Source organism: Antechinus flavipes, chromosome 1 (genome assembly GCF_016432865.1).
Source record: "Antechinus flavipes isolate AdamAnt ecotype Samford, QLD, Australia chromosome 1, AdamAnt_v2, whole genome shotgun sequence".
NCBI classification, from domain to species: domain Eukaryota; kingdom Metazoa; phylum Chordata; class Mammalia; order Dasyuromorphia; family Dasyuridae; genus Antechinus; species Antechinus flavipes.
This window is the reverse complement of record NC_067398.1, coordinates 432,173,310-432,193,349: the sequence shown is the minus strand read 5'-3', so window position 1 is coordinate 432,193,349 and position 20,040 is coordinate 432,173,310. Positions and strand designations below refer to the sequence as shown.

Here is a 20,040-nt window from a genome sequence, read left to right as displayed (position 1 = left end):
AAAGCAGAATGGTGTGGTGCAGAGATCTAATCTTAGAATGAAGGTGAACTGGGTACAGATACTGCCTCTGATACATTTACCTTTATGACTTAGGACAAAGCATTTAAGATTATAAATTATAAAACACTTAAGATTATAAATTATATATAAGATTATAAATTATAAATTATGTCGAATGGCATTGGGAAGCGGGAGATTATTCACCAGAGAACTATTTAAATTAAAGAAATTAGAGGTCAAGATTTTTTTTTTTTTAAGTATGCTTTGATTCTATTATTTATTTTAGGTGTATATGAGTTCTCTACCCAACTGAAATTTTATAAATTCTTTGGAACAGACTTTGTTAGCCATCTTAAATGTATTAAGTACTCAATAAATAATTGATGGATCCTATTACTTGACAGACTCATTAATTTAGTTCATTTAACTTGTACGTATGGCAGAGTGGATAAAGGGCCCGTCTTGGAATTGGGAACACTTGGATTGGAGTCCTACATCTACATGTGCTAGCTGTGTGACCCCCTAAAAAAGTAGGACCAAGATTCTCCTTCATTACCTTATTATACCATGTAGAAGGCCCTGGCTTTCAGAGTAATGCCAGTGGAATGCTCTGCCCAGTAGGATTTAAGAGTGGGCTTGGAGATGGATTTTATATCTTTTTGATTACCAGTCTTAATGCAGAACTGATTTATTACCAAGCTGGCTACAATTTGAAAGCATGCCATTTAGGCAGAAAGGGTGAGAATCACTTTGGAGAGAAAAGGACTCCCTCAGCAATGAAATCAGAGATACAAATATTGAAGTTGAAATATTTAATATATAATGAATTTCTAATCGTTTTCCATTTCCATAGGATAAGTCTTTCCTTTCTATCTAATTTATTGATCCTATGATTAGTATTCTTAGGAAGAGTTCTAGCATCTCAAATGAGAATAACTATCAAAGCAAAATGATTTCAGAAACTGTAATATTGCTAAAAATTATTGAGAAATATGGAAATCTTTTACCATGGATAATGGCCAATAAATTCTGTTTATGATTGAATTTCATGAAAATACAAGGATGAGTTTGAATATTATACATTGAAAAAAATCAGAATTATCCTTTTGGCCTCGTCTTTTATTGGACTTCTGTCTTAAAAACTAAGTAAGGATATATAGATATGTGCCAGTATACTGGAGCCTTTTTGTAAACTTTTAAATACTCTGAAAGTGTGTTTACAGCAAATATTTATTTTGTGCCTCCTCTGTGCAAGACTTTATTATGAGATTCTTTTGGTACTTCATTAACTAATCCCTTTAGAATGGGAGCCAAGTCTAACCTGTCATAGCAAAGCAAATTGAGAGCTTAGAGCATATCAGCTCTTCCCTGAGGGATTTTCTAAATCATTATATTCAGATCCAGAGTTTTCTGCTTTATAGTCTAATGCTTTGGGTAGTTTGACTTTTTTTTTTTTTTTAAATCATACTATGGTGTAAATTATCATTGGCTGTGACCCAGATAATCATTTTATTAATGGAATTAATTGAAATTAACTTGATGGATATTCTGTATTTCTCAAGAGGTGTAGGTGCTGGATGTAATACAAAGGAAGTTATTGATAGACTAAGATATCTCAAAGCAGAAATTGAGGATCTGGAGCTAAAAGAGAGAGAACTTGATCAACAGAAATTATGGCTACAGCAAAGCATCAAAAATGTTATGGATGACTCCATTAACAACAGATATCCTTTTACTTAAATAACTTTATAACCAAACTATAACTTTGTATATATTTTTATTTAGGAAAGGTGCACTCAAGTATAGGGTATTTTCAGAAGGTAGGTCTTTTGAGCGAAAGCTAAGATTTACAATACTCTTTTAGTAATTTGTTAAGATATCTATTGATTCAAGTTTTGACTTGTCAACTTGCAAAGATGATGTCTGGCTGAATTAGTTTATGAATGACATTATCTCTTAAGTTGGCAAGTTCAATTCTTTTATTAAATGTTGGAAACAAGAGGCAAGGGAAAGACCCATTTCTTCAAAAAATAATTTTCTAATTGTATTTTTCCTTGCCCATCTTTTCTATTTCCCATCTTCCCTATTTCCATCATCTAATCAGAATGAATCATCAATTTTTAGAAGTTATGCATGCTGTTCTTGTAACCACAAAAAAGAATTTCCTTCACATTAAATTTTTAGTAATTTTGAGTTTACAAAGTGCTTTGTGAACATAACAACCTTATGAAGTAGAACAAGTGTTCTTTATAGAAGATAAAATCAAAGCTCACAGTCTTGCTCACAGTCACACAGCTAATAATTCAAGTCTTCTGAGCCCAAGGTCAATGTTTTTTTCTATTACAGTAAAGTTGCCTCTTAAGATATAACCTAAATTTATGCTGAGGAGGGACAATGGGCTTAGCTATTAGAATACAAATGGCGTTGTTAAATAATTATGGTCAGTGTCCTAAAATTAGTCATTCAGTTAGTATTTGTCAGACATCTATTATATGTGCAGGCACTGTACTAAGTGCTAGTGTTGCAAAGAAAAGCAAAAGACAGTCTGCTCTTAAGGACCTTGCAATCTAAAGTGGGGGAAAAAAAAGTGCCTACAACTAGGTACAAACAAGCTACATACAGGAAAAATTGGAAACAATCAATAGTCAAAATTCACCTATCTGAAGTTCTTGAACACAGTATGATTAAAGTAAATTATTACAGTATAATTCACAGCTTAAAATAAAAAATGTCAAGTTAATTTCATGACCCAAGTACCTTTGATCCAACCTGTGCTTGACATGTTCCTCAAGCCTGAAGGTAAATTTTATGAAGGACACAGTTGTCTTCCATGACTTGAAAGATTAGAGAAACACACCTCTTACCTGCAGGTCCTAGGACTTTTCTGAAGTTTTATTGAGTATTATATTTTCAGTTGGTTTTTAATATGTTCTAAAATTATCATTTTTGGCCAACAAATACCATTTAATTCTGATAATCTGAGTTTTATAAATAAACCCATCAACACCCTATTTTTATTTTGAATATTCAAATATTTGAATTTGATATCCATTGATTTGATCAATTTGATCATCATTGTTCAAAGTCTTCTCTACAAGTACCTGGCCAGGCCCAAGGTACAGCTAGCAAAGTTGCTTCTGCTGGTACTTTCCAACCCTTTTTTTACCTCAAAACTTGAGCTGATCTACTTGTGCACAACATTCTCCATCTATTTCCTAGTGCCTGGCAAGTCTAAAACCCTTACAAAGTCAAAATGAAACCTCTTTCATTAGAAAATTTTAAATTAAATACAACTTTGCCTAAATAAATATTTTCATTTGGTATTATAGGAAAAAAAATTTAAATATACTTCTACACAGGTTGGACTACGAAGTAGGGACTAACATGGTATGCAAAACTGCATTTCTGAATTTGTAGGGAGAAGAAAATTGTTTTTAAAAGTTGTTCTTTGTGGGGGCCAGCATCTTGTTACAAATTTAAAGTTACATCAAGAATACCATGCTGTTTCCCTTGACCTGTGATGACAGTACATTTTCTTACATAACTCATGAAGATATCTGTAATTGTTTTAATGGTAAGTATTGCTAGTAATTCGTTTACCATTTTTTCTATGTATCCCCACTATTGAGCATCATGCTCCGTGTATTGTAGATGAAGATATCTCTTTGGTCAAGAAATTAGAAAAATTAAACTTTTGAAACCTTATATTATTATTGCTGATTTTGAAACATCTTATTCACTTCTCAACAGAAGTTATGAGTTGTATTATTTAAAATTCTCCATGCCATTCTGCTGCTTTTCCAATATCTAAAAAAACCCAAATTCAACTAACTTATTTCCAATATTAACAAAATTTCCAATAATAATAATAATCGGTTCCTCTTTAACTTCAATGATGTTAAGATAGAATGTAGTCATTTTTATATGCGATCTTAAAACTTTCTGGGATATAGTGAGGTCAAGATCAAGGGCTCATTTTTTATTTGAACCATTTAACTTTGTTTTGATTTAGTGATTTTTAACTCTACTGTCCAACCTTTTATTCAGCAAGTATTTGCCATTGGTCATAGGGGAAAGACTAAGAAAGAGTATAGGTGTGTATTGTATGTATTATCATCACTAGTTGAAATGGATTCAAATAAATGTTCTTTGGTGACATGGCAGTAACGTTTTTACAGATAAAGTTTTTAGCATGTTGCATTTCACTAAACATTCTTTAGCAAATGAAATTCAACTTATTCCCTAAAGTTGTATAAAAAATGTTTAGCTTATGGTTCTTTACTCATCATCATAACTTAAGAACTTGTTAGGAAAAATGACAGCAACATCACAGAAAATCTTATTCATCAGCAGCTCAAAGATTATTTAAAGATATAATGCAGCTTAAAATAAAATTCCAAACTAACTCAAGCAAGAATTTACTTAAGCTCGAGATTTCCTTTTATCCAGAAATATCCAGATATAGACTTTAGCAGTCCCAATTACATCTGTTTTTAATTGAAAATTTCCTTTATTATAAATTTCACAAACACGAATGCGTCATCTAATAGGACCATAAGCTATATTGCTTATCTGTTTCTTTCAGAGATGCTCTCTTCTGTGTATTTTTAGTGTTTTATAGATGCCTTTTTCTTTTTTATGAATCTTCATTACTATGTGTTACTGCAAAATGTCCCCTAAATCAATTGTACCAAGTATAATTAAGTAAAAGAAAACATGTTGGCCATGTCTGAAAATCTATATTCTATTCTGCACCTCTAATATCATCACCTGTTTATTTATTAAAAGTGTGAAGCATGCTTCTTCAATTTTCTGATAGATCATTACATTGATCAAAGTTCTTCTGAAGTCTTTCAAAGTCCAAATCTCAGCTGCATTTAGTTTGCTTGTATGAAGGTCTTTCCATTTCCTATTCATAGATTTAGAGGTGGAAGGGCTCTCAATGGGCCCCAAATTTACCCTCATTTTATAGATGAGGAAACTGAGACCCATTAGCTATGTAACTTTTCCAAGATCCTAAAAGCTATTAAATGTATGAGGAGAGATTTGAGCCCGGCTTTAAAATTCCACATCTAATATCCTATTCGATGTCATGTTATCTCTCATGCTAATAGGAATTGTTTCTTTTATATTTATTTTATTATTTATTATTATTATATTTATTGTTATTTATTATATTTTATTATATTTATTTTATATTATTTATTTATTTCAGTGTTTATTTATATTTTATTTTTATTTTATATTTATTTATTATATTTTATATATTTTATTTTGGTATTTATTATATATTATTTATTATTATATCATGTTTATTATATTATTTATTATGATATATATATCCATATATATATATGTGTATACACACACACACACACACACACACACATACATATATATATAATTGCTCAATTAAGAACTGTTTCCCTAGCCATAGTTGTGAAAGGTATTTCCTCTTTTTGATTTATTTCCATTTGTGACTCTTTATGTCCCTTTGGAGCTTCATAAGGTATTTTATGTGAAATATCAACTAAATTTCTGCCAAACACTTTATCAATTTTCCTAGCAGATTTTGTGAGATAAATGGTCTTTACCCAAATAGTTGGTTGTCTGTGGATTTACTGAATACCATGATACTAATTTGTTTGCTTTCTAGGTCTTGACTGTTGAATCTATTCCACTGATCAATTCTCAATTAGTTTTGTTGGCTACTAATAGATCCACTTCATTTTTACTTTTTATTTCTTATTTCCCTTGAGATTCTTGATATTTTATTCCCCAAAATGAATTTTCTGGTTATTCGAACTAGTTCTATAAAGTTGCCCCTTGGGAATTTGATTTGGTACTAAATGTGTAAGTTAAGTATAATCTACTGTTCAATACTGAGTGAGGGCAGCTAGATGGTGCAGTGAGTGGATAGGATGACAGAACTAGAGTCAGGAAGACTCATCTTTTTGAGTTCAAAACTGGCCTCAGTTACTTACTGTGTGACTGGTTTGGCATTTAATTGTGTTTGCCTCAGTTCCTCATCTGTAAAATGAGCTGGGGAAGGATATGGCAAACTACTCTAGTATCTTTGCCAAGAAAACCTCAAAAGGGGTTACAAAGAGCCAAACAGAACAGAAAAACAATCAACTGAAATCATGAGTGACTAATATCTCTCTTATTATGTCTTCATTTCTGTAAAATGTTTTTGGTTGTGTTCTATTTAAGTCAATAACTATATAATGTTTAAATAATTCTGGGATCTGTGATTTCATGGGTGTGGATAAGTGAAGTAGATTGCAATCTCATTTGACTTAGATGATCTTCAGAGAGTCAAACATTTTATTACCTTGGAGACTGGCCGTTGGTGAGTCTCTCTATTTAGCGAGGGTGTAATTGGACAACAGACATCTATTATTGATTCTTTCCTGGAAAGCAAGACTGTTTATCTTTATTACAGAGCTAACAAAGTCTATTATATATTGATCCTCAATGCATGTGTAACCATTTGGAATGAAATAAGTATATAGATGATGAACCTAACCTAAAATAATTTTTAAAAATATATTTATATTTATACATAGGAGATACACTTCTTGCAATTCAAGCACCTTCTGGTACACAGCTAGAGGTACCTATTCCTGAAATGGTATGTATGAATGCAATATAATGTTTCTGAAGGGGCAAAGGTTTTTTTAAACAGAACATTGACTTAGTATTTAAAGTCCATTTTTGGATTAACACCAAAAATCTGCATTGTCTGCATTAAAGACCAGATTTTGGAGGGAAGTGAATAAGTCACTTGAAAAGATACTTACCAATATAATTTCTTTCTTCCAAAAGTGAATATCAGGAAATCAGTAATGATGTGAGGAATTAACTAAGGCGTTCATAAGGTGATCTAGTCAATGAAAGATATTCAAACCTGGACAAGGGGGGGGGGAGAATAAAAAAATATATATGGTGATATATTACCCTAAATAATAGTAATAATATAACAATAATGATGATGATTCCTAATATTTATATAGCTTTTACTATGTGCCATGTCCTCTGCTAAGTCTTTACATGTATTATTTAATCCTCACAACAATCTTGGGAAGTAAGTGATTGCCACTTTACAAATGAGGAAATTTGAATCAGACAGATTATACGTGTTTATCACTTTTCTGTTCATCTATGATTTATCTCTATATCTGTCAAGTAAATCTGGAAGTGTCAAGGGACTTGAGGTTTCATCTGGAGAATCTGCTACATGTGCTCTTTGATCTGCTCATATGCTTTCCAGAGGAGCTAAGCATCTGCCCCTGTGAAAGGCTGCAGACTCGCATGACTAGCTGCTACATAGAAAACTAAGACCTCAAAGTAGGTTCAGGCCCAAGTCACAGTGACTTGGTGAAAGGCCGTAAAGTTAGCACTTTAACCCACAATGCGCCTAGAAGTATGGAGAGCCCCATACTTGAGAGTCTTGCTATTTATGGTCCAAGACTCCCCAGGGATACTCTGCCCCCTCTACGGCAACTGTTGTGGGAAAGGTTGGAGTTCTCTCATCTGAACCCATTTCTGATTCACTCCAGGCAGCAATAACCTCTGGGCAGTGAGCTTGAGAAGCCAAAAGACCAGTCTGAGGGCCTGCTTTGCATACAAAGAGAGGGAAAGGGAAAGAGAAAGAGAGAGGGAAGGAGGGAGGAAGAGAGAAAGAGGGAGAGGGATTCATTCTTTTGTCTGAACTTGGTTATAATTCCTTCTAGCTTTATTGTATTATTTTGTATGTTAGGGTATTGTAAAAATGATATTTAACCCTTCTGAGAAAGTTGCCATATTACTAAACATATTTCATCTAATTCTTCTTCATTTCTTTCTGAAAACCGTATAAGTAATATCAATTCTCCCATCAGTTGTTGATATGCTTAAGTTCCAAAATAATAATGTTAATTTTTTTAAATTTTGTTTTTAAACAAAATCATTTCAACTTTGAAGGGCCAGAATGGACAAAAGAAATATCAGATCAATTTAAAGAGTCACTCAGGACCTATTCACGTGCTCCTTATTAATAAAGAATCCAGTTCCTCTAAGCCTGTGGTTTTTCCTGTTCCTCCACCTGATGACCTCACACAACCTCCTCAAGTCTCTACTCCAGTGACTCCACAGAAACCTAATACAGAGCCCCAGAATCTGCCTGAACAACACACCCTTACCAGAAGTCAACATCAGCAGACACCAGTTTCAGACACACCCTCAGGTAAGTTTTTGAAGTCTTGGAGGTTTATTGTTGTTTTTTTAAGGTAAAGCAAGAAGAAGAGAGATCTCAAAAAGCAAGGTATAATTATCAGTTATAATAAAATTGCTTCATTATTTAAGCTGTGGAAGCATGATACCAAATATTCAATAAGCATTTTTTTAAATACCTTCTTGTGCTCATTATTACACTAAGCATTGTGAAAATACAAAAGAAACTGTAGAAACAGACTTTATTTCAAGGAGTTTATAATTTATTTGGGGAGGAAATATATCTTCATCCAAGTAGAGAACAAATCAAGTTTATATATTCATCAATTATATAACAGCTCACACTTTTACATAGTTATTATAGAAATTCAGAGTAAAAAAAAAAGGTGAATGTTGCCCAAGTAATTTTTCCCTTCCTAAGTTTGCACTTTTAGTTCTTTCAAACTCCATAAAGTGAAATAGAAAGGCAGATGTTTTTTCCTCCCTCAATTGCATGAAAGCTTTAGAAACACTAAAAACTGTTAAATTTTGAAAATTAAACACCAAAAATTCAAACGAGAAAGCCATGACTTCATAGCCCATAGGAAGTCAAACTATAAGGAGCTCAGGAGCTTGGAGCTAATTGCTTTCTTCTGCCTCTGCTTGCTTCATTATTTCATTCATTGAACATGAGTTTTTTAAATTTCTATTACATTCAGATTCTTAGGAGGGGAGGAAAAAGTAGATATGGTTTCACAGACTAGTGAAACCAGTGGAGAGAAGCTAATAAGAGAGGAAAAAAACCATATATATGTATTTTTAAAAGTAGGAAAAAAACAAAAAAAAAGAACAGAACATTGTCAAGTGCCCAGCAGAGAATCAGGGAGGATTCAGAATATATAACAGTAAATTGCCAGTTCAAGAAAGGATATATAATAATAGAAGAAATATTTAATGGTGTCCATTTTTACTTCCTTGTAAGTTATTCTCTTGTTCTCTGCTGTGCACTTTAAAAAAATCTATTCTTTTTTTATCCTTTCATCTCCCCCCCCCCACTTCCTCCAAGCAGGCTATAGTTAAGCACAGATATATATATATATCTCACACACACATACACAAACTCTCATACCTGCCCTCACATCTATATACACAAATACATAGCACATGCATATATTTCTACATATACTTAGACAACACATATACACACATATATATACACATATATACACACAAACACACACACAGGCTTCTACCTATATGCCAACACGCGTCTAAAACATTAGTATGGCTGACATATACTATAGATTTCTCTCAATTGAATTTTTAAGGTTGACTTATCTCTTCTTTCATATCCCTTTTAACTCTTCTGGTATAAATCTGCTCCTTAACTTGCCTTGCTGTTACTTAACCTCCCTCTGCCATCCCTCTATTTTCTTCATCTATCCTTTGCCTCCTTCTCTCCATCCATTCCTTTCCCCTATTTTCTTTATAAATTTTGGAGGGTGTCATATATATCCTTGATAGTACATATGTAATATTTAACCCATTCCAGATGTAATTTTCAAAATTGCAAGACTTCTCCTTCTAATGCCTGTGTCTGTTCTTCTTCTGTACCTCATTTGTATAACATAATTATTACTTTTACCTTTTTCTAGGCTATTTTGCTTTTATAAAGTCTATTCAACTCTGCCCCAATCTTTCTTGAGCTGCCCAATTGCTGATGTCAGTCTTAAACATATGGTATACATTTCCATGTGTCCATGTTAATTTCCTTGAAATTGATCTTTGATATTGGCTCTTATATATTAAATTTTCTAAAGTTTGGGTTTGATTGAAAATCCTTAAAATCTTCAAGTTTATTGGATATCCATTTTTTTCATTCTATATATGGATAACTTTGGATATGATATTTTTGGCCACAGACCTAGTTCTTTTGATTGCCAGTGTATATAACAGGTCTTTATTGTGGCTGTAGATAAGTCCTGTACAATTCTAATTGTAGCTCCAGAATATTTTAATTGGTTTTTGTTTGCTTTTTGGAGAATTTTCTCTTTGATCTAGGGGTTTCAAAATTGGCAGTAATTTTCTTCTGTTTTCCACCAAGGACCCCTATGAGGTGATGATCAGATGATTACTTCTATTTTCCTCTTATGTTTTGTCATGCCAGGACAATTTTCTTGGATTATTTGGTGTAACCCAAAGGGGTTCAGCAAAGATGGCATGAGCCGTGGACAGAATTATAGGAGAAATTTAACCTCAGGGATTTGATGGAGCTCAAGTTTCTGACTGGATATAGCAAGGGGGGACTATCCATGACCTCCACAGAAGGTGGGGCTATGAGGCTAAACTGATCCCCATCAGCATTTTTCCCTGCTTGCTTCAGAGAGCAATTCCATCTATACTTCAGTCCTTCTTTGCCAGCTTCACCTAGTTACCTAGGACTTCATCAGATGGATTTTTGAAGTCATCAAGTTTTGAGTTGATAAAAGCCTGAGATAAATGTTGACTATTGGGGTTCTTTACCTTTCTTTAATAGAAATGGGACTAGAGAGAGAAAAGGAAATATTTGGGTGAGATTGGTGAAAGGGAAATCAAAAATGATTCTGGAGTTTCAAGAGTACTTTGGGATAATAATTGGGGAAAAGGGAATATAGGAAATAGAGCCAGTTTTTCTAGGAAAAAAATAATTTCCTCAGTTTTAGATTATTTAAATTTGAGGTGATGTTGGGGCATACAACAGAAACATAATTGGAGATAAGAGATCATGTGTATGAGAAAAATTATCAGATAGATTTAGTGTTTTCTCAAATTAGAACTGATAGATGAAGTTATGAATATGAATTATGAGTAATTCTTTGAGGAAGGAACTAAAAGGGACTAAAAACTGCTTTGGGGATGCTCAGAAAGAGAAGCTGAAGAGAATTTTCTATCTTGGATGCCAGTGGGAAAAGGGAAACATACTTCATAGTAAACTATTAAAATGTATAAAGAGAAAAAACTTGATTTTTATAACTTACTAAAAGTAAAACTCTCTAGTGCCTTTTGTAATTGCTTTGCTTATTGTTACTTATGTGATTAATCTGGATGTAAGTGAAGTAGAATTGAATGTCATTTTAGTAAGTACTCAAGGTACCAACTAAGTTCAATTTATCTACTAGAATGCCAGCTAGTAGTAAAGAATATGAATACTTAGTTCCATTTCATCTAGAACCCTAATTTTTATCATCTTCAAATTGTTGATTTTCCAGAATAAGATTTCACCCATTTATTTGCTGGCTTACCAGCAAGGAGTTATTAGGTGTGAATATAATATGTGCCATAGGTTTTCCTTTGAAATGTGTATTATAAAAACTAAGAAACAATATTCAAGTGAATCTTGGGAATGGGAATATTCACAATTTAACACTAGTAAAATATTCTTTGGTTATTCCCAAGTTTTCCTTAATTTATTTTTCTTTTGAACCTGGGTCTGTCTCATCCGGCCTAGAAGTCAGTCACCACTTTGAGGTACAAGCTTCAACCTGTTATTTGTTTCCAACCTGGTCTGGTTTATCTACTTGATTTTTAGTATCATGATAAAAGATTGGTGTACCTACTCAATGGGCTTAGCCCACATATTAATGGAGTTGCTGTTTTGGTTACCTGCTATGTAATTATCAGGTTATCTTTCACTGTTATTTAATACTAAGTGAAATAACAACTAATTGAAATGTTAAATATCCCTCTTCCCCTTATCATCATATGCTTTTTTGTTTGACAGGATCTATTAGTGGTGATATCATTGATGAATTAATGTCTTCAGATGGTAAGTAGCCTAAACTCTTTACTTTATCTGGCTCAAATAGATACATAGAAGTGAACTTTTCTAAAAATTATGTTAATTATAAACCATTAATATTTAATTTCTCCTATTCGTGAAAAATGTTGCATTAATATTTAATTGCTCTTTAAATGATAAGCATGTGAGGACTTTTAATTCTATATGTATTTTGGATATGGCAAGAATACTGGATGTAGTTGTCAGTTTAGAGTAATTGTGAACTGTGAGGGATTTCTCACATTTGCTGACCAAATTCTAATTTGTTGGTCATGTGTGTTACCCCATTTTCATTATTGAAGAGCAGCAGTTATGGAGAATAGCAGTAGCATTAATCAGTGACATCAAGGTAATCTGAAACACATAGGTCAATAATTCCTTTCAATGCTTACTCTAGAGGCATATTGCCAGATTTCAGTTTCTACTTTTATTTCCCTGTTGAGCTATAAAAAATGTTCCACTAGAAGTTGGGGGGTGAGGAGAAGTGACATCAAAATGTTTTTCCAAGTTAAAATTCTAACGTTTAGCTGTCCTTGTTCAGTAGAATAATATCTTTAATCATAAATCACTATGCCAACTGAACCTGTGATTATAACTTCTAGATTAAAAAAAAAAAACAAAAAACCTTTTGTTAATGCAGATTACTATTTCTGCAACAAGTTCAAAGCCTGGAGGTTTTTTAATATGATTTGTCTAATCACATAGTCAGCACACTTAAGAGGCAAGGGTCAATCTACTTTTTCCTTTTCCAACCCTCACTCATTCTCTATTCACAAGGTCACATTGCCTCTATAAATGCAAAATACTATTATATCACTTCACTTTTTTTTTTAAACAAAGTGAAGTGCATTGCCTATTGATAGCATTATTATACTATTTCCAGTTATTCAGTAAAACATTTTTCCTTTATTCCAAATCCTAGTATTATAATATAGATTTTATATTATAAAAACCTGGGGTAAAAGTTAAAGGTAATTTTTGTATTGTATTCTTATGTAATTTATAGTGTTATTTACAGGTAAGTTTCTGCTCATTCTAATTTTCTTTCAGAACTTAAATGGTGAAAGACTTCATAGGATCATAGAGTTAGAGAAGGCAGGCCTGGTAGCATAATTCAGATTATAAATGAAGAAACTGAGACCCAGAGACGGATTTATCAAGGTCACACAGTAGTAGAGATGGAATTTGACTGTGGGTACTTGAGTACATGCTCAACACTTTCCAGGGTACTATGTTGCTCTCTCTGGATGTATGTATATATTTCATACTAATACCCCTTATTAGCCATCCAGAGAATAGTGAAATCATAGTCTTTGGGATACTGGTCACTAATTCAACAATTGTCCTTTTCAGATACAGTTTCACTGCTACCTATAAACTTGAGCTATTTAATATCTACCTAGAAAAGAGTGGTGAAAATACTAAGTGACTGATGCCAATATGAACTAGTGGGTCACTTAGGTGTAAAGTTTAGTACAATCATGTTAAAGTCATAAAGAACAATTCACAAGTACAAGTTCACATAAATAAGGATTAACTGGGGAAAGGTCCTGGAAAGCAGATGAAATAAGTATTTCAAATGCAAATCTCCCACTAAATAATTAGGACTTGAGTTTCCACCACTTTCACTTGCTGATACCTTAAACAAGGCGTCCTTCTCAACAGAAAGAATAAACAACTGATTCCCAAATTTTGTCATTGTTTCCTATCATAAATACATGACATGCCATGAGGCATATGGGGATGCCTCACACTTTGAATATGAGGGGAAAATGCTTAATAAACTTTAAAGTACTATGTAAGCATAAATTAGGCTTTGTGCCAAAGATACTTCATCTGTGTTGTGACATTCATATTTTGCACTCATTTGTCTTGAAATTCTTGTTCCCTTAAAATCTGAATGTGTTGTCTTACAGTGTTTCCTTTATTACGGCTCTCTCCTACTCCTGCGGATGACTACAACTTTAACCTGGATGAGAACGAAGGAGTGTGTGATCTCTTTGATGTACAGATACTAAATTATTAGATTCCTTAAGAACTGTTTGGCCTATTATCTACCTCTAACTGTATAACATCCTAGACTTCTTCATAACCTAAGTATTTAAAATAATGAATGTAACAACTTTGTAGTTCACTGACTCTGGGAGTATTTTTCCTTTTGTTTAATTATTTACTTCACAAAACTGTACCCAAAAGAACAAAAGGGCTTTGATCTCTTCAGGGCAAAAAGTGATTTTGCAAGTTTTTGGTTTGTTTTTTTTTTCCTGAGAACAAATTTATGTTTAAAAAGAAAAATTGTGGGGGGGGTGGGGCGGGTTATATTATAATAATTCTGATCCCAGGACCTTAGGTCCCTCATGTGAGACAAGTTAATACTAAGTAGCCTTTTTTAGGCATTTCAAAATAAAAGACCTAAGTCTCACCACTTAAAGTATCATTGTATAACATTACTGCCACCAGCTGTCCATATTTTTATTTATGTCCTTCTAGTCCAATGAGTTTTCACTGCCATTTGCAAAGTGAAGGATATAAAATAACACATGAATTGTTTAGATGAACAAATTTTGTGAAGTGCCTTTCTGTTTTAGCACTTTAAGTTTTTCATGTTTTGTGTTGACTTCTTGACATTCCACTTTCCTAGATTTTAGGAAAGCCTTTGTAGTTTGCATTAAAATGTGCCAATGCCTGTACATTAACATTTTTAAAAAATAAAACTATACAAGCACCAGTTTTGTTGGTCCATTTCTTAGAATCCAGATACTTCCAATATATATTACAACTGAGCCATTAATCTTGTGGCATCATCCACCGTAATTGTTTCACTTGAAGAGCACTGAAAATACCAAGAGAGAAAGTTACATAAATGGTAGACAAATTATTAACTTTTGTATATCTTTCTAATTTACTTATCTAGTTTAGTTTTATCTCAGCACTTTTAAAAGTATAAATGTCTAGAACTAAATATCCTTTGATCAATCATTATATGTTTAAAATATAATAAACTGTTAAGTTTAATTAATGTTATCATCAAACTTACCAGGTGATCAGGTTCAAGTGACAGCCTTTTCGAGAAGTGTGCAAGCTCTTTTTGGATATCTATGAATGCCTTATTTACAGTTCTAACTTTTTCTTCATTCACAATGTTTATCTTTTAAATAAAAGAAAGTAAAGTTTAATCCTAAAACCCAAATCACTTTACCTAAAATGTAATGTAAAAGTTTACATTAAAAAAAGGTAGTAATTAAAACAACTCATGCCAAAAGTACTATGAACTTATTTTGTCTATATATTTTAAACAAAAGCAATTCGTGTAAGTTAAATTATTTAATCATTCAACTTGGTTTCCAAGTTAGGAACTGGCCAAATAGGCTTTTCCTCTTTAAAAAGAACACCATTTCTACCTTCCCTAAATACTTTGGGATATTTCTAGAATTAAAGGATGTTATAGGGGGGAAATGGCCAATGTGTTGGTTTGATTTACTTGACATTTCTAAACAAGCAATCATTGATGTAAAACTTTTATTATAATTTTTACTAAATCAGGTAATGCACCTTGGCCCTCGAAAGGATTCTTTGTATTCTGGTCTTTTTAGTGTTAGCTATTACTAAATGATGACAGAACATCTTTTAAATCATCAATAAAACTTTTTTCAAAGAAAAAGCTTCATAAAGTAGAGTTCATTTTAAGCATAAGATAATGAGTTTCACACAATACTCAAATGTATAGCTAGATTCAAAACTTTCCTGAGATTAGTTAAATTTACGTGGCTATCTGCTAGGAAAAGACGTGAACACTAGAGCAGTGACTTTTAAAACTTTTTTGTAAATCCAGCTATGCTTAAGCACAGTACATCTGGCAAAGAGCAGGTACTTAATAAATATCATTGACTAATTGCCTTCTGAATAATGCCAAGTTCATTTGAGAAGAGAAAAGCTGACTATAAAGAATTCAAGAGTAAATATTAATTAAGATTTTTTTAGTATGAAAAAAGAGCAGACAGGTATTATCCATAAAAATCACATTAGAAACTAAAATTGCCTAGGTTTATACTAAAAGAATTTGCTTAACATAACAATTACATTTTATAGAATCTTATCCTTTGTCCTGTCTTTAAAAGACTGTACATACCATCAAGATTCAAAGAAAAGTCTCACATCAATAAATATTGAAGGTAGTACATAATGTCCATATTTTAGCAAATAAATGGAAAAGTAAATTTCCATCTATTGGAATGTGGTATTAATGAAAATTTAAAAATGGAAAAGTAAATTTCCATCTATTGGAATGTGATATTAATGAAAACTTAAAAATTAAAATTAAAAAAAAAAAATCAGGAAAAGTTTCAAGGCAAAACAATCTTGTAAATTATAAGGACCAATCTTGGCCCTTCGAGGAGATTTTCCTCCTTTCACTAGAGTGATAGAGAATGGATATAGTACTACATATGTTCTTAAGATGCAATGTATCTGTTGATTTTATTTAGTTAGGGGTTTTTTTGTGCCCAAGATAGAACTTCCTAGTGAAATAAGCATGGTTTGATTTTTAAAAACACATTAGTCTTGTGCTTAATGAAAAGAGGATTATAAAGAAAATTATATTTACTCTTTTAACACTCACCTTCTTAAGATTTGTGGTAACTGGTTTAGCTTTATTTTTAGCCTTCAAATTCTTCTTAGCAATATGAAATACATCCTTGATCTTTTGCCCTTTCCCTTTGTTCTTCCCCATTGTCTAAAAAAGCACAAAAGAGAAATCTAAGCTGTCCAAATTTAAAACTGAAAAGCAATTTAATATCTCTTATATGTTTGGAATGTCAAGTCCAAATTTGTAGAAATAATATATGATATCATTTCTTAAAGTTGTTTTGAGAACATATATTTGAAATTTGATATAACATTCCCAAAAAAGACAATTTACAACCTAATACTTAGAAGGAAATGTTTGGATTCTTGCCTTCTCTGTTTTAGCTGACATTGGACCATCCCATCTTTTTCCCAAATATGTCCAACTCCTCAGTAAAGAGCTTGGGGGCTTAATAAGCATCTTGTATCAAACCTGGTTATTTCATAATTGTTTTGTTTGAAAGGAGGGGGACTGAATTTTTAGAAAGGGTTGTTGAGTATTTCTAGAAATGCTAATAAAATTTGTTAGTCTCATCTTACCTTTTTATTGTATGTTCTATTGAGATTTCTCATTGACTTCATTCCCTCTGAGAAAAGCTCCAATTTACATTGTGTGTGTGTGTGTGTGTGGACATATAGATACAGATATCTTATATGTATATTAGTTTCGATATTTCTCCTTCAGAATGTAAGCACTTTCAAGGACAGGAACTGTCTTGCCTTTTTTGTATCCTCAGCTAAACACAGTGCTTGGCAGAGGAAGTAAGCCCTTCATAAAATGTTTTTTTAGCAGGTTTTATGAGAAACTAATGTATGTGACATCTGTTTTACCCCGGGGAAAAACAAGTTACCTGGAGCTTGTTTTTTGATCATCCAAAAACAAGATAATCTTAATGCTGCACTTTCTATGTATACTGGACACCAATGGTTATCTCAATCAGTTCAACAGTGGCAATTCCTGAAAAAAATAAAAGGCATTGCATTAGTATTTAAATTTGAAAAACTTCCATTTCCTTCCTTGAATATATAGACTTATGTTTTTGCAAACATCCAAACAAAAATAACTAACTTCATATTCATTCAAAGTTATAGGAAAACTTACCCAAACCATCATGTTGCAGAAACTTCAAATATATACTTTTGTGTAGATTAGAATACAGGGAAGAGAACTGACAGGAACTAAAATTCACAAGGCTTCTGGGGTGATTATGCTGGAAAAAAAATTTAATTAGAAAAATTTTAGGCATGAGAGGTTCTGTCCTGTTCTAGTGGGATAAACTGCAATTTCGGCAGCTCAATTCCTCACCTGTCAGAACGGGACTGGGCTACTGGAATTAGAAAGGTCCCTTGCCAACCACTGGAATTTTATGAAATCCGAGAACCCACGTTTATCCTACATCCTTCCAATTTACACTAAGAACTGCTTCCCTTAAAACAAGACTCAAAGCAACACCATCCTTATTTTGAACTCGGTGGAATATTAACAAGGAGAATAAACATCAACAAAGCAAGGCTCCCAAACTCACTATGACTACAGGATAGGCAGAAAAACCTGCAGCTTATTAGAAAAAGTTGTCTAGACAACTCTTCTACTGATGACATCACGAAGGTTAAAGGTCGTCCACTTACAAATATGGCGTAAATCTAGCCTGGTGTCATCAGCTGCGGGGTTAAAATTTGTAGACGTAAAGCGACAAAGAAAAGTAGCTGCAATAATTTGGTAAATATGCTGGCCTGGCCGGGTTTCATTCTAGGGCAGGAAGGCGGGATAAAAGTCTCCGTTTCTTCCTGGGTAAAATGTATCTGTAGGGGCAGTGCAAGTTCCAAACCCCAGGACCCCAGCAGCGGCGCGAGCGTGGCCTGTCTTGTGGGGCAGCGGTGAAGAGGGACTCCCGGGACACAATTTCACACAGCTGCCCAAGCTCGCACTCGCCCCCGCCCCCAGTCGGTGCCATCAGCCCTTTACTTACCAGCGTGCAAGTCGTATCCGGGGGACCCAGGCAGAGGAACGCAGCAGACCACGTGCAGCCCCACCAGTCAGGCTGACGTATGTGGCGCTAGTGGAGCGCCCGGTCAAACGCACCCGAGAGGCACCGCCTTCCGGAAAAGGGGACGCCCCGCCTCTAGCGGCGCTTCCGCTCCGTCCAGCTCCGCCCCCAGGAGAACTGCTGCTCTAGCCCTGCTCTCGAAAGTTGCCGTCCCTCCCCTCCTCTAGGATGTTCTATCCTTGGAAACGACTCGTGCTTCCCGGCAGGCAGCGCCCTTTACTAGAAAGCATTACACGGCGTTTCTGAAACCGGAGAACCAAAGCATCCGTAGGAGCGAGCAGCTATTGTCTGAACTGCCCCGGAGCTGAGTTCTGGTGTGTGACTGGCATTCTCCGAGCGAACTGCAGGTGGCGCTGCTGCCCTACTTTAGTTACCTGAATCCCTGCTAACATGGTCACTACACTAAAGGGCAAGGATTAAAAAAAGAAGGGGGAACCATCCAGATGTTTTCCAGTGTCCTGTACCTGAAATAGAAAATATGGACATAGAGACAGACAAAACCTAAGATCTAGATTTTGAGTTGGAGGCCAATCCCCTAATTTTCCAAAGAGGAAATGTAAGCTGATGGTCAAGTGACTAACAACAGAGTCAAATTTTGCTTGTAAAATTACTTTCCACTGACAGTGTGCATATTATTTGTACAATAAATTGTACAATTTGCTTTCCCTTATATCTTGACTTTTAAAACCAATACATAATAAATGCTTAATACAGTCTTTTGAGAGAGCTAGGATTTGGACTCAGGCTGTCGTGGTCAGTATTCCATACCTTGTGCCACCTAAGGATTTGGAGCTACTGGAATCAATCTTAATGAGACAGGCAGCTAGGTGGCGCCATAGTGCATAGAGTGCCCTGGGCTAGTCACTTCATTCTGTTTGCTTCACCTTCCTCCTCTGTAAAATGAGATGGAGAAGGAAAAGCCAGTAATTTCACCAAGATGACCCCAAAAAGGATGACGAAGAAGAGTTAAGCAGACAAAAATGACTCAAGGACAACAATCTGTATTACTTAAGAATGAGCACTGATCACTGTAACTGTGAAAAAAGTGTCTCTACCAATGCAAGTAACCATCCTCTCTACAATTTATAGCTTCATAGAGTTGCCCAAAGCAGTGGTGTCAAAACAAATACAAGCAAGGGCCACTAAAGTGTACGTCTTTAGTTTTGCTTTATAAAGGTAAAGGATGTTAGCAGAGAACTGTGTGATCAAAAAAGAAAATGGGCTGGTCATGTGGTGAGATAAGGCTTTCCTGATAGACAAAAGCTTTACAGGATGGGTAGACATTGGAGAGATCATTCACATAAATTCTTTTAAGATCAAAATCGAATACCATGTTTCCCCGATAATAAGACACTGTCT

At 33.9% G+C, this 20,040-nt stretch overlaps 2 protein-coding genes across 4 annotated transcripts in view; one reads left to right on the top strand and one right to left on the bottom strand.

Moving 5' to 3' along the window:
* Positions 1 to 14,738, top strand: part of E2F5 (E2F transcription factor 5) — a 30,556-nt gene extending 15,818 nt beyond the window's left edge. Inside the window, exons 3-8 of the mRNA XM_051969962.1 lie at positions 1,563 to 1,726; positions 3,533 to 3,574; positions 6,570 to 6,634; positions 7,966 to 8,227; positions 11,954 to 11,998; positions 13,927 to 14,738. Coding sequence (XP_051825922.1) covers positions 1,563 to 1,726; positions 3,533 to 3,574; positions 6,570 to 6,634; positions 7,966 to 8,227; positions 11,954 to 11,998; positions 13,927 to 14,036 — 688 coding nt within the window. The 3' untranslated portion in view covers positions 14,037 to 14,738. The remainder of the gene's footprint in view (positions 1 to 1,562; positions 1,727 to 3,532; positions 3,575 to 6,569; positions 6,635 to 7,965; positions 8,228 to 11,953; positions 11,999 to 13,926) is intronic.
* Positions 14,469 to 19,062, bottom strand: RBIS (ribosomal biogenesis factor). 3 transcript variants are annotated; one of them, XM_051969963.1, is made up of 6 exons: positions 18,604 to 19,062; positions 17,736 to 17,844; positions 17,485 to 17,591; positions 16,629 to 16,742; positions 15,048 to 15,158; positions 14,469 to 14,843 (listed from the first exon to the last, which is right to left on the bottom strand). In XM_051969963.1, the coding sequence occupies exons 4-6, from the start codon at positions 16,737 to 16,739 to the stop codon at positions 14,784 to 14,786; spliced, it is 282 nt and encodes a 93-aa protein (XP_051825923.1). In that variant the 5' UTR covers positions 16,740 to 16,742; positions 17,485 to 17,591; positions 17,736 to 17,844; positions 18,604 to 19,062; the 3' UTR covers positions 14,469 to 14,783. The 3 variants fall into 3 exon arrangements, with proteins under 3 accessions (XP_051825923.1, XP_051825926.1, XP_051825924.1); XM_051969966.1 differs by lacking the exon at positions 18,604 to 19,062 and adding an exon at positions 18,263 to 18,567; XM_051969964.1 differs by lacking the exon at positions 18,604 to 19,062 and adding an exon at positions 17,940 to 18,167.
* Positions 19,063 to 20,040: the final 978 nt, after the last annotated feature.

Coding starts and splice junctions, on each gene's coding strand:
- RBIS (XM_051969963.1), bottom strand. CDS start 16,739: ATGGGGAAGAACAAAGGGAAAGGGCAAAAGATCAAGGATGTATTTCAT. Junction 15,159..16,628: donor TTACCACAAATCTTAAGAAG/GTGAGTGTTAAA, acceptor TTTATTTAAAAG/ATAAACATTGTGAATGAAGA. Junction 14,844..15,047: donor CACTTGAACCTGATCACCTG/GTAAGTTTGATG, acceptor TGGTATTTTCAG/TGCTCTTCAAGTGAAACAAT.